At 44.9% G+C, this 14,672-nt stretch overlaps 1 protein-coding gene across 1 annotated transcript in view; it reads left to right on the forward strand.

Annotated features, from left to right (window-relative positions):
* LOC146524283 (connector enhancer of kinase suppressor of ras 2) overlaps positions 1-14,672 on the forward strand; it is a 76,116-nt gene that overhangs the window by 55,160 nt on the left and 6,284 nt on the right. Inside the window, 9 exon segments of the mRNA XM_085134393.1 lie at positions 854-891; positions 1,000-1,042; positions 4,057-4,105; positions 4,422-4,594; positions 9,930-10,003; positions 10,140-10,211; positions 12,220-12,290; positions 12,400-12,500; positions 13,036-13,789. Coding sequence (XP_084990519.1) covers positions 854-891; positions 1,000-1,042; positions 4,057-4,105; positions 4,422-4,594; positions 9,930-10,003; positions 10,140-10,211; positions 12,220-12,290; positions 12,400-12,500; positions 13,036-13,789 — 1,375 coding nt within the window.

The raw sequence follows: 14,672 nt of genomic DNA on the forward strand, positions 1-14,672 counted from the left end.
GCATGGGCATGTATGGACACCAGTGACCCGGACTAGTGTTTATTGATGATGTGACGTCTCATAGAAACAACGGGGTGAATTGTGAAGTGCGCAGGGCTGCACTCTCTCCTCATATTCAGTCGAGTGCTGCAAAACTGATCAGGCAGCACTTCATGGTGCAAATAGCGATGGTGCTGCAAAGCCAAGAGATTCACAAGGTAAAGAAATATGACATCCTTCAATGAAGTCAATCAATGACAGCCGAAGAGAAAAGTGGCTACAATTGCAGTAAAGGCCTAGCAAAGTCTGCACTTTAATAATTGTTTGGTATTTTCATTAAAAATCCTCTGCAGTGGTGCATGAAGCAAAATTACAAAATTAGCATTACTGTCCAAATACTTATGAACCCAACCCATTGCTTAAGTAAAAAAATCAAAATCCTACTTTAGTGGCCTGGGAGTATAAAATTTTTAGGATCAAAACATATTTAAAGTGGTTACAACAAAGTGGTTTATAATGCAAAATGTCACTTTTCAGGAGCATATATCTATTATATTACTGGAACACTCTCCCCCTTCAGGTCATTATGTTTGTGGTGTTATAATTGGGAGCAATTCTCATAACACTGCAGTTAGCCACAAATAGTTTGCCTGCAGACTCGACTGCAACATAAAACAATTCAGTAAAAAAAGGCAGTGCAGTGCTGATGAGTCTTGATCCTCAGCTTTGCTGTGATCCTCACGTTATAGAGTCTAGTAACTGTGGTGTTTTCATTTTAGCTGTTATTCATTCATTTATACAGTGCAGTGTAAATATGTGTGCAGAATTATGGAAGGTTTCAGAGGTTATTTAATGATTTTTATTTCTTTTTCAGAGAGGTGCGGACACACTGAGGGCAGACACAACAGACAGGTGAGTTTGTGTCCGTGGTTGTTCGGCGGTTTCACCGCTTGCTTGTGATTGGTGGAAGAGGTTGTGAGAGTCGTTTGTGCTGACTTTCAGCTCTGTGCCTTCTTGCAGGTACTCGGGCTCAGGAAGCTCGGGAGCTGCCTCCATGAGGAAGGTGAGGGGGAAAACAGTGCTAAGGGGACTGGCTTTATATTTCTTAACATGCTTTATTATGATGGGATTTTTCAAGCAGCACTGCCTTCAGTATACTGATTCTGACTCTGGCACCATTTTAATGAAGCAACAGTTACATTAACAATCTCCTAGCAACCACATCTCGCTGTTACATGGAGATCGATTATGTCTTAATCGCTGAACATACAGCCAGACACGAGCAGGAGAGATTTCTGAGATTAAATCAATTTAGCACTTCTATAATTGAATAAAAAGATAACAGTCGGGTAAGTTGAATTGGTTTCCATTTTTAGGCTACTGTGGCACAGGGAGCTGCTTTAGTCAGTAGCCCCAGTCTTTTCTCTAAAGCAACATGAGTTGTCGTGTACAGTGACTAACCTTGTTTGACTGTAAACAGACAAACAAATAGCTGCTAGGCTTGTTCATTTGTGTTAGTACTAATGCTATCACCTAAACACGCATTAGCTTCTTTGATCTACAGTTTTTTTTTTTCATGTAGAAAACTCTTGTGGGAAAATCATTTGGGTGCAGCAGGCTGACCTTAAACACCTATACCTGACTGAGTCTGACTGAGAGTGCAGCCAAAGGTCTGCATGGATAAAGTCCAACTCTTCTGAGCTTCAGAGTTTGGGCCACAGCCTTCTGGCCAGCTGTACAAACATCCAAGGATCAAAACCAAAAGAGCAAAAAACTCATTTATTCTCAAGGCGGTAGTCTAGCCACTGGTGTCATACTTGGACTCGGGTGATGGAATGCACAGATATATAAAACAATTGCATTTTACTCTATGCAAATCATGGTTTACAGCTACTGACATCCACTAGACTGGTATAATAGCTTTGGATTGCTGCTGTTTCTGTCTGGTTTGTGCACTTTTATTGCCTCTTGGATGACATTAAAGTTTTCTCAATCTAAGTCACTAAGAAGAAATAAAACACTTTTGTACTCGCATATAAAAAGTTACAATATTAAGCTATAAGGGGCTCCCTTAAATACACACAGTTCAGTAGTTGTTTTATCCCATATAGCCTTAAGTCTGGAAGCTTTTGTCAGCTGGTTTTCGATATTGCTGTGTATGACATATTACTAAATGACTTTAGTAATGACTTTACTAAAGTAATGACTTTAGCACCTGTGACACTGGTCACAGGTGCTATTGTTCAGTAAATGTCATGCTAGCAACTTCATTTACAAGAGTACACACATTACTGTCAACACAGGAAAAACAGAGGGTTGTTTCTATCTGGTATACATTTCAATAAAGTATGAAAAATATCTACTGTTGTTGTACAACCCCAATTTAAAGAGAAAAAAAAAGCTGTGGTGCAGTGTAAAATAAAAACATAATTTAGAGATTTGAAATTGTCATAAACTCATCTTTTATTCACAATAGAAAACTGAAAACATACAAAATGTTTAAAAGGAGAAAATGTACCATATTAGAAAAACATTCCTTTTGGCAAAGAAATGTTCTCTGGTGTGATGTAGGATTCTAGCTGCTCCACAGTCCTTGGTCTCCTTTGTCATATTTTTTTTTATTTTCAGTTAGTTCAGGTCTGGTTTGCAGGCAGGCCAGTTCAGATTCTTCTTCTGGGAAGCTACGCTGTTGTAAGAAATCCAGTAAGCAGCTTAGCATCATCTTGCTGAAATATGCAAGGCCTTCCCTGGAAAAGACATCAGGGAAGGCCTTGCGTGCTGAAACATGCATGTTGCTGTATATGCTTCTCAGCATTGATGGTGCCTTGCTCGATGTTCAAGCTGCCAATTCCATAAGCACTTACCCCATACCACCAGAGATGCAGGCTTTTGAACTGAACGCTGATACCAAGCCGGATGGTCCCGTCTCTTCAGCTCAGAGAACACAGTATCATGTTCACAAACAGTTTCTTCCTATACAGACTTCTAACTTTGTTTGTAGACACTGATTTTTGGAAGTCCATGCAGGCATATGTACAGTGTAGCGAGGAATGTTACATTGGAGAGACCAAACAGCAACTTCACAAACAAATGGCACAACATAGAAGAGCCACCTCCACGGGACAAGATTCTGCGGTCCATCTGCATCTTAAGGACAAAGGACACTCTTTTGAGGATGCCAATGTTCACATTTGGGACAGAGAAGACAGATGGTTTGAAAAAGGGACTGAAAGAATCCATTTATGTCCACTGTGAGCGACCATCTTTGAACAGAGGCGGTGGTTTACGACACCAACTGTCTGCCATCTATAATCCAGTTCTGAGATCCTTCCCCAGACGCCTTAACGCCCACTCACATCCTGGGCCATCTGACCTCAGGATACCACATGATAGGGTGGGGTTAGGTTTCACAATGAGCTCACCCGAAACCTTGGCTGATTGTGACCTACACCTGTTTTCACACCTTGGCTCATGTGATTAGGTAGAGGATCATTAGGGCGTCCATTGTCCCTCTTGAGGGGGGGACACTCCCACAGGGCTTAAATCTGGGACTTTCCACCATTTGACCCTAGAACTGAAGAAGCTTCTTGGATGAGAGGTGAAACGTCTTTAAGCGACTTAAAGAAGTCCAGACGCTTTTCTTTCCAAGCTCCTTAGACTTTTCATTAGATAGCAAAATAGCTCAATTTAAACATTTGATATGTTTCCTATGTTCTGTGGTGATTAAAACATACGTTTATCAGACTTGCAAATCACTCCAATCTGCTTTTACATTTTATACAAGATCCCAACTTTTTTGGAGTTAGACTTGTATTTTATTAAATTACTAAAAGTCTAAAAGAAGAGCAGTCCTGACCTCTTTGGCACACAGGTTATTACTGATTGTAGGTCACTTCCTGCTCTCTGGTAGGTTTAGCCTTGTGCCCTGTGCCTGTAATCCTCTTTGGAGTGTGCCTGATGAAATTTTGAAAAAATCAGCTAAACATTGCGGTGTGAGCTAGCCGCTTAGCTGTGTGGTACATCCATTAAACAACCACAGACTTTCTCTCTAATATCTTTCTTTTCTCCCCCATCTAGTCGTTCCATTACACCTCCCTAAGAACGAAAACCAAAAAGAGAAGTAAAGGTAGGTACTTTTCTCTTTAATTTTCCAGTGTAGGATCTTCACAGTAACCCACTGCAGTGCTGCATGTATGGGAGCACTTGAGGCCCCCGTGATTTACCCTGAAAATGAGTCTAAACTCCAGACATGATCACTCATCACTGTGAGATAATGACAGGGATTAAAATTCTCCCAGAGATAAAGAATAGACTCCTAACATTTGGATTTCATTTGTTAGCATTAGCAACTTCAAATACTGATTACATGTTAGCACACACAGAGTACTTATTTTCACTGTCAGACCTTCAGGATTCTTGGTCTTTCTTCTCTCCCTCGCTAGGTTCCCTCACTAGTGCCAGTCGAAGGAGAATCTCTTGTAAGGATCTCGGCCATGGTGACTGTGAAGGCTGGCTATGGAAAAAGAAGGACGCTAAAGGCTACTTCACCCAAAAATGGAGGAAGTACTGGTTTATCCTCAAAGAGTCTTGTCTCTACTGGTACACCAACCAAAACGTAAGGCATTACATTCAAAAACACAGCAATTTTGCCGTGCTTATTGTTGCCAGAACTAATGAACACCAGCTAGTTGTCACAGTTTCAACACAAAACTTCACCAGTCCACATATGAAGTGTAATACAGTGTCTAATACAGATACATTATTATATTTCAAATGACTATAATGGCTGTCTTTCAAATTAGAGACCAAATTAGATTTTTGAATAAAAAACAAAAACACCATATGAGGCATTATTAATAGCATATAGCAATGAGTGCTACAGGATATTAATATTAATGATTCCTCCGTGAATCGCAACCTTATCGTGGTGGAGGGGTTTGTGTGTCCCAGGGATCCCAGGGGCTATGTTGTCTGGGGGCTTTTGCCCCCTGGTAGGGCCTCCCATGGCAAATTGGTCCTGGGTGAGGGACCAGACAAAGAGTGATTCAGAAGACCCTTATGAAAAAAAAACACAGAGGGAACAGTTTACCCTGCCCGGGATAGGGTTACCGGGGCCCCGCCCTGGAGCCAGGCCCGGGGAGGGTGCCCGAGGGCGAGCGTCTGGTGGCCGGGCCTTAGTCCATGGGGCCCGGCCGGGCACAGCCCGAAGAGGAGACATGGGCCCATCCTCCCGCAGGCCCACCACCTGCAGGAGGCACCATAGGGGTCGGGTGCATTGTGTGCCGGGTGGCGGCCAGGAGCGGAGGCCCTGGCGGACTGACCCCCGGCTGCCAAGACTGGCAATAGGGACATGGAATGTCACCTCTCTGGTGGGGAAGGAGCCTGAGTTAGTGCGTGAGGTTGAGAGGTAGCGGCTAGATATAGTCGGGCTCACCTCTACGCATGGCTTGGGCTCTGGAACCAGTCTCCTGGAGAGGGGCTGGACTCTGTCTCAGTCTGGAGTTGCCCCTGGTGAGAGGCGGCGGGCTGGGGTGGGTATTCTAATATCCCCTCGGCTTGCTGCCAGTACGTTGGGGTTTTTCCCGGTGGACGAGAAGGTTTGTTCCCTGCGCCTTAGGGTCGGGGAACGGGTCCTGACTGTCATCTGCGCTTATGCGCCGAGTGGCAGTTCGGAGTACCCAGCCTTCTTAGAGTCCCTGGGGGGGGGGGGGGGGTGCTGGAAGGTGCCCCACCTGGAGACTCTGTTGTCCTGCTGGGAGACTTCAGTGCTCATGTGGGTAACGACAGCGAGACCTGGAGGGGCATGATTGGGAGGAACGGCCTCCCTGATCTGAACCCGAGCGGTGCTTTGTTATTGGACTTCTGTGCTAATCACAGTTTGGCCATAACGAACACCTTGTTCGAACATAAGAGTGTCCATAAGTGCACGTGGCACCAGGACGCTCTAGGCCGTAGGTCGATGATCGATTTTGTAATCGTATCACCAGACCTGCGACCATATGTTCTGGACACTCGGGTAAAGAGAGGGGCTGAGCTGTCAACTGATCACCACCTGGTGGTGAGTTGGATCAGGTGGCGGGGGAGGATGCTGGACAGACCTGGTGCACCTAAACGCGCAGTGAGGGTGTGCTGGGAACGACTAGCAGAGGCCCCAGTCCGCGAGATCTTCAACGCACACCTCCGGCAGAGCTTCAACAGCATTCCGAGGGAGGCGGGGGACATTGAGTCCGAATGGACCATGTTCAGCGCCTCCATTGCCGAAGCTGCTGCATTGAGCTGCGGCCGCAAGGTGGTTGGTGCCTGCCGTGGTGGTAATCCCCGAACCAAATGGTGGACACCAGAGGTGAAGGGAGCCACCAGGCTGAAGAAGGAGTCCTATCGGGCTTGGTTAGCCTGTGGGACTCCGAAGGCAGCCGACAGGTATCGACAGGCCAAGCGGAATGCGGCTCGGGCAGTGGCTGAAGCAAAAACTCGGGTGTTGGAGGAGTTCGGAGAGGCCATGGAAAAAGACTTTCGGACTGCTTCGAAGAGGTTCTGGCAAACCGTCAGGCATCTCAGGAGGGGAAAGCGGTGCTCTACCTGCACTGTGTATAGTGCTGGCGGAGCGCTGCTGACGTCGACTGAGAAAATTGTCAGGCAGTGGAAGGAATACTTCGAGGACCTCCTTAATCTCACTGACGCGTCTTCCGAGGAGGAAGCAGAGTCTGGGGATGAGGGGAATGACCCGCCAATTTCCGGGGGCGAGGTCACTGAGGCAGTTAAACAACTCCTTGGTGGCAGAGCCCCTGGTGTTGATGAGGTCCGCCCCGAGTTCCTGAAGGCTCTGGACGTTGTAGGGCTGTCCTGGTTGACACGCCTCTGCAATGTTGCGTGGAGATCAGGGGCAGTACCCGTGGATTGGCAGACCGGGATGGTGGTCCCTATCTTTAAGAAGGGGGACCGGAGGGTGTGTTCCAACTACAGGGGGATCACACTCCTCAGCCTCCCCGGGAAAGTCTATGCCAGGGTGCTGGAAAGGAGAGTTCGTCCGCTAGTCGAACCTCGGATGCAGGAGGAACAATGCGGTTTTCGTCCTGGTCGCGGAACACTGGACTAGCTCTTTATCCTCTCGAGGATACTTGAGGGTGCATGGGAGTTTGCCCAACCAGTCTACATGTGTTTTGTGGACTTGGAGAAGGCATTCGACCGTGTCCCTCGGGGTGTCCTGTGGGAGGTGTTGCGGGAGTATGGGGTGTCTGGCCCATTGCTACGGGCCAGTCGATCCCTATACAACCGTTGCAAGAGCTTGGTTCGCATTGCCGGCAATAAGTCGGACTCGTTCCCGGTGGGTGACGGGCTCCGCCAGGGCTGCCCTTTGTCACCGGTTCTGTTCATAATTTTTATGGACAGGATTTCTAGGCGCAGCCAAGTGGCGGAGGGCTTTCGCTTTGGTGGCCTCAGAATCTCATCTCTGATCTTTGCGGATGATGTGGTTCTGTTGGCTTCATCGGGTGAGGGCCTCCAGATCGCACTGGAGCGGTTCGCAGCCGAGTGTGAAGCAGCGGGAATGAGGATCAGCACCTCCAAATCTGAGGCCATGGTTCTCAGCCGGAAAAGGGTGGAGTGCCCACTCCGGGTCGGGGATGAGTTCCTGCCCCAAGTGGAGGAGTTCAAGTATCTCGGGGTCTTGTTCGCGAGTGATGGGAGAAGGGAGCCGGAGATCGACAGACGGATTGGGGCTGCAGCTGCAGTAATGCAGACGCTGCACCGGTCCGTCGTGGTGAAGAGGGAGCTGAGTGTAAAAGCGAAGCTCTCAATTTACCGGTCGATCTACGTCCCTACCCTCACCTATGGCCACGAGCTGTGGGTAGTGACCGAAAGGACGAGATCGCGGATACAAGCGGCGGAAATGAGCTTCCTCCGAAGGGTGGCTGGCCTCTCCCTTAGAGATAGGGTGAGAAGTTCGGCCATCCGGGAGGGGCTCAGAGTAGAGCCGCTGCTGCTCCACATCGAAAGGAGCCAGCTGAGGTGGTTTGGGCATCTGACAAGGATGCCCCCTGGGCGCCTCCTGGGTGAGGTGTTCCAGGCATGTCCCACCGGGATTAGGTCCCGGGGCAGACCCAGGACACGCTGGAGAGATTATATCTCTCGGCTGGCCTGGGAACGCCTTGGTGTTCCCCCGGACGAGCTGGAGGAGGTGGCTGGGGAGAGGGAGGTCTGGGCCTCTTTGCTTAGGCTGCTGCCCCCACGACCTGGCCCCGGATAAAGCGGATGAAGATTGATGGATGGATGGATGGATTTTCTCTTCAATTTTGAGGCTTTTCTTTCTTCTTTATGAGGTTCTGTTTCTGCTGAAATCAGGTTTACATCTCGTCTGTCTGTTTCAGACAAAAATTTGACAAAACATCATCTTACTTCCTTTCATTTGGCTGTGTTGTGTAGTTTTGGCTATAGAACTAGCCAAAGTAATAATGAGGATACTAGTAAAAAACAAGAAGCCAGGTAACACATAAGGACAACATGCAGAACCAGAAGTACACCGACACAAAGATGACTTGTCGGGTGATTTGTGAGGTGACAGATGTTGACGGTCTGCCTGTCCGTGCTGGAGTACAGTTCAGAGTTGACATGAACCTTTTCATCTGACATAGAAAGTGTGTATGTGACCATAATTTTAATACAAATGGAACCTCATACTGTTCCTGTAATGAAATCTTCTCATAAAATCAAGAAAAAAAGGCTAATATCATTTCTACATCTCTGCCAGCGTGTCTTATAATTGGACTGCAACTAGGAAATGCATAATTTAGTCAATTAAAATAAAATAATACTTTTTTCAATTGAAAAATTTCATTACAAAAAAAATGTCAACAAAAATTCATTTAATGTTTTACAGCAAAGTACTGAAAACATTTCTCGCTGATCTTGGTCCGTATTGACATGACAGCAACACACAGTTGTCTGTGAACGATATCTGGTGAATGCGGAGGCCATTTGATAGTCACGTTTAAGAAACCAGTTTAAGATCGTTCGGTTGATCTCATTATCCATCAGAAGATGGGGACATTGTGGTTATAAAGGGATGGACATGAACAATACCCGGGTAGGCTGTGGTGTTTAAACAATGCTCTCTTGGTACGAAGGGGCCCAAAGTGTACCAAGAAATCCTCCTCTACACCACTACCAGCAGATGAGACGAGGCAGGATGGATCCATGCTTTCATGATGTTTATGCCAAATTCTGACACTGTTATCTGTAGCAGCAGAAATCGAGACTCAGGAGACCAGGCAAATTCTTTCCAATCGTCTGTTGTCCAATTTGATTAGCCTGTGTGAATTGCAGCCTCATTTACCTGTTGTTAGCTAACAGGAGTGGCGCCTGGTCTGGTCTTCTGCTGCTTACTGTTGCCTTCCTATCAGCTCGAAGTAGTCTGGCTAGTCTTCCACCTTTGACATGTTTTCTCTTTTTCAGACATTTGTCCTTAAACCCTAAAGACAGCTGTAAGGGGAAAATCCCAGTGGATTAGCGGTTTTGCACCAACGACCATGCCATGGTCAAAGTCACCTAAATCAGTTTAAATGAGTCACTTAAATGAACTTCAGCAGGCTGTCTTGACCATGCCTACATGCCTAAATGAACAGAGTTGCTGCAATGTGGCTGTGTACCTAATAAATTGACCAGTTAGTGTATATGTGAAATATTTTGAAACCAAAATCTCATCGAGACGAAATTAACAGTGGATGAGTTTGTTTATGCAGAAGATTTTATCTCCATGTTCTGGCTATGATAGTCATAGCTTGTCTTTTTAATGTTAAGTAGGAAAAGGACTTTATCCCAGCCAATGTAAACAACATATGTTGTTTTCATATGCTTGACTAGAGTCTTAGTATCCCAAATAAAATTGGTATGCATGACATTTTGTTCTGTGTGTTGATGCTGTACCACCACTCTCCATCTGTCTCTGCCTGCAGGATGAGAAGGCTGAGGGCTTCATCAGCCTCCCTGAGTTCAGAATAGACCGAGCCATAGAGTGCAGACGGAAATTGTGAGTGTCTCTCACATGTCGCCAAAAATTACTAATCAAGCACATGTGCACTCACCCACACAACGTGAGCGTGCACAAACCCACTGCGCACACGCAAAAACACTAATCAGTCCTTCTTCTCCCTGACTGACTGCAGTGCCTTCAAAGCCTGTCATCCAAAAATCAAGAGCTTCTTCTTCGCCACAGATTGTCTTGAGGAAATGAACAGGTGAGTTACTGTGAATATATACAAGTTTCTAAACGTGTGTGGGGTGGTGTTTTGGGTTTGTTTCTTTAAATATGGACCAACGTCAGAGACAGGGGACATCACGTGTCCTTTAATGAATATTTTAATGGAGTAAATCAAGTTTACACAGGGAACAACTCACCAACACAACTCTAAGCATGAATAAGGCATGAACATAGCCCTCCTTTGTTAAATGCTCTTGTTTGTGTGTGTGTGTGTCGTGTGTGCTTGCAAGAGATAGATTGTAGAGATATATTTGCAGGAGTGCTATCTGATGGGCTCTAATTATCCACACCTCTCCTCAATGACATGGGGAGATAATTGGAAGAGAGTAATTAATCAGCTATATTTGACTTCCATACTTCATCTGGAGTGTTCCTGTGTGAAAGTGTTGTTTCACGCATTTTCTTGGGCATTATGTGTGAAAAGGTGGGTGTTAGCGTTTTTCAGCACTTACAGTGAAGCTAAATTTAGATCCTGATTCTTCGTGGTGGTTTACAAAGTCCTAAAAGGTTTCTGTTTCCCTGTGGAATGCATCCATGTATCCGTCTTAACCGCAAATCTAATTCAGGGTTGCTGGATGAGAGGCCAGTCTATCACAGGGCTAACCCAGTGGCAGACAACCATTCATTCCAGTATCCACACCTACTCGGGATTAAACACCGAAAACTAGCCAAGATAAAATCACATCAATAGAGACATTGTTCCTCAATAATATCTGAATGTTTTGTGAAACTTATTCCAAAGCTTTGAACATAGTGCATATAACAAATGGTTGGTGGCAAATGTGTTATTAAAAAGGGCTGAATAAAGCTTGGAGCTACATTTTTTTTATCAAAGAAGAGGAAAATATTGGATAAACTATTTTTATATAAGGATTAATATGCGGTAGGTGTAAGTAATAGCTATATGAGCTATTAGCAGAAAAAAAACATAAAAGCATAATTAACATGACTTCAACAACTGGTTAAAGAAGGCTTGTTTAAAATGTTTTAAAGTTTAGCATTTTTGCTGGTGATACCTTGTGTTTTGGTCTATTTTTATTTTTAATTTAGATAGAAATCACCACATTTACATGAGAGCATTAAGCTATCAGCTAACGCTAGCGAGTCGGTTAGCATCTGCAGACTGAATGGGTGCTTTGCTCCGACAGATACTTGCTAATCAGTGCTAACAAACTGTACAACTGTGCTATAAAAACAAATAAACTAGGATTTCATTTATACACACAAAAACAACTTTTTTTTAAAAATGGAGATTGAACATGCTATTAGCACAGTTAGCCATGTATAAAGCCATTATTTATCAGAAAATTAAAAAGCACAGGTCCAGTTCAGTGACCTTGCTACAGTGACACCTAGCAGCAAAAATATCAACAACTTTAACGCATTTTTTCTGTAAATATTGAAAATAAAAGTGTATGGATATTTATTTACCTTTGAAGTATGCCCCAAGTGGCCACTCCAGTAACTGCAGGGGTTGCTGCTTTTTTTGTTCATGAGGTTTTTTGTTTTTAATTTAAAAATGTAATGCATGTGTCATTTCCTGTTGGAGGCCCTACTTACTGTAGTTTGCAAGAACAGGAAACCTGTCAAAGTCGGAGACTATTCTTAGTCACAACTTTATTATTAGGTGACTGTAGAGAGACACGGGACAAGGTGGGATCTGTTTGGAGACAGACAGGAGCGTGGAGGCAGACAGCATCGGAGACTCACTCTTCAGAGAGAATGGCTGTTTTTCTCTCTTGTCTTTCTCTATTTCTGCCTCCATCTCATTAATTATCTCAAAGCCTTTCTCCTCTCTTTGAGGGGGATAGAGTCAGTTAGACAGACATCAGCTGTTAAGAGAAACAACTTTAATTATTTAGAGTGAAAGTTTTTTTATTCATCACCTACCATTTACCAAGTATAACCCATCCTTCCTTCTCATCATCTTGTCTACACGTATTCTCATCTATCCTTTGATGCCTTGCTTCACTTGTTTCCTGTAGGTGGATGAACCGGCTGGGTCTAGCTGCTATTGGATACACACCAGATGATAAGGTGCCTCGCCCTGATGAAGGTGAGGTGGATGGGCTAGACAAGAAAGGATTCCCTCAAACTTTGTGTGTGTGTGTGTGTGTATAACTAGCACAATTTTGTATGTGCATGTGTATTTATCGTCACATCAGACTATTGGAGTGAGAGCGATCAAGACGACGTCGATGGCTCGATGACACTCAAACAGGAGGGACCCTCATCCCTCTGTGATACTTACCATCGCACACCATCGGTAAGTAACACACTCAACTACACTCCTTTGCAATGTTTCATTCTGATAGAATATTTGATTCTTAAAAGCCCCACAGTTTTCAGATCTGCGTAGACCAGAGCTCGGCATTAATAAAACATCAGAGTGTGAGCCTAACGGCTTCTGTAAGCAGCCAAGACCATCACTTCTCTGTGTTCTGCTGCCAGAACTTGTACTTAGTCTGACCTCTAGGTGGCGACATGCACATGCTCATTACATCTCTGCTCTGATGTTACTCAGAGAATTAAAATCCAGTGGCACTGGTGTCATTAATATCTCAGCTGAGCCACACAATGCTCATGTCAGTCATTCTTGGATTACTCTTCAACCATCTCATTGCTTTTTTATTCTCATCTTTTGCTCTCTTTCTGTCCTTCTCCTGTCCTCTCTCCACCCTTGCACACCTCCTCCTCCTCCTCGTCTTGTGGGTCACTGTTTCCTTGTATCTGTGCTCACCTTTCACTCTTCACCCCTTTTATCTATCCTTGCTCACTTCTCTTACTCTTCATCCGTTCAGGCTAACCTCCTCCACAGTTATGACCAGTTGCCCCGCTCAGTGAGCTCCATGAGCCTCATGCGCTCCACTCCATCCCCACTCCCCCCACCGATGAGTGCCTCCACCTCCCCCATTCCTCCACAGATGGTCTCTTCCACCTCCCCTCTCCCTCCACAGGTTAATTCTTCTAGCCCCTTCCCGGAGCCTAAGCATGGTCGGCATTTCTCCAGCGAGTCCACACACTCCCACTCCTCTGCCGAGGACCAGCGTGGAGACGGCATGGGCATGGGCACTGGCACAGGCAGCACCAGTACCCACTCATCCGGCTGCCGCTCTTCCCATCGTGAACGACGCTCCTGGCAGGACCTCATTGAGACCCCTCTGACCAGCGCAGGGCTGCACTTCCTCCAGACAGCACCGGGGGAGAGTGAGTATGGCGGCTTAATGGGGAGCATGGCTGGAGAAATGGGGTTCTACGGAGGACTGGGCAGACAGGGCATGTCCCCAGAGAGACGCAGGCAGGCCACGCTGCCCGTACGGAGACACCACGCCGCAGAGAGGGACAGAGAACGGGACGGGCCCTTCCCTCTGGAGCGGGGGCCGTACACACACAGCCACACACACAGGCGCTCCCACAAGCAGCGGAGCCAGAGTCTCCCCAGGAACAGGGACCCGATGCCAGGAAAGCTGCTGCACACCTCTGCTCACATGGAGGAGAGGAGTGAAGACGAGGAGGCAGAAGAGCAGGCTGCAGATATGCTTGAGGGTGAGGAGGGTAAGAAAGTTTTTCCTAGTGTTGTATGAGTTAGACAAAATATTAATGTCATGTATTTAAGTTAAAGTAAAAAGAAGCTCTTTATAACACAGCCCACGACTAAGACTAGAATTAAATGTAATTTCAATTTATGTTTTCTGAATAATACAGTTATATTTATCTAAAGTAATCGGGTAACAATTCAGCTATTTATAGCAACTATTCACAGGAAATAAAGAAGTAATGATGATAAAGAAATAACTATATTGTAAGGAACTTTAAGTAGTGCATAACCTCTGAGTATTTTATAGGAATTGAGACACAAAATGATGTAAAATTGATCAAGTTTACAGTGTTGTTTTGTATATAACTATTAATCTTAGTCCTGTGTTTGTTTTTATCCTCCCACCCATATTTACATAGGTCAAAATATGTAGTAATTGTCAGCTCAGTCATTAACAATAAGAAGAATAAGAATAACTTTATTGATCCCAGAGGGAAATTAATATGTCTGGCTCGGATTAATTTAATGATTAGTATCCAATCACTGACTTTTCAGGCTTTAAAAAAGCCCAGTTTTCTAACAGTGTTCAATACAGTCAACTATGAAATGAATATAAGCTGTCATGTATCTTTTTTTTTGTTTGTTTGTTTTTATTTTATTGCTATGTCTGGTTTTATTACTATGTGCATATTAGTATTGTACAGCACTTTGGTCTACCAGGTGTGTTTTTAAAGTGCTATATAAATAAATGATGATGATGATGATGATGATGATGATGTGATCATTGTCAGATACAAAAATGTAAAAAAATTCTATAAATATTATATATAATATTTCTCTAATATTCCCATTTCTACTAAACAAACAAAAAATCTTTTAAACTTTAAAACTTAATTTAAA

Source organism: Neolamprologus multifasciatus, chromosome 2 (genome assembly GCF_963576455.1).
Source record: "Neolamprologus multifasciatus chromosome 2, fNeoMul1.2, whole genome shotgun sequence".
NCBI classification, from domain to species: Eukaryota; Metazoa; Chordata; class Actinopteri; order Cichliformes; family Cichlidae; genus Neolamprologus; species Neolamprologus multifasciatus.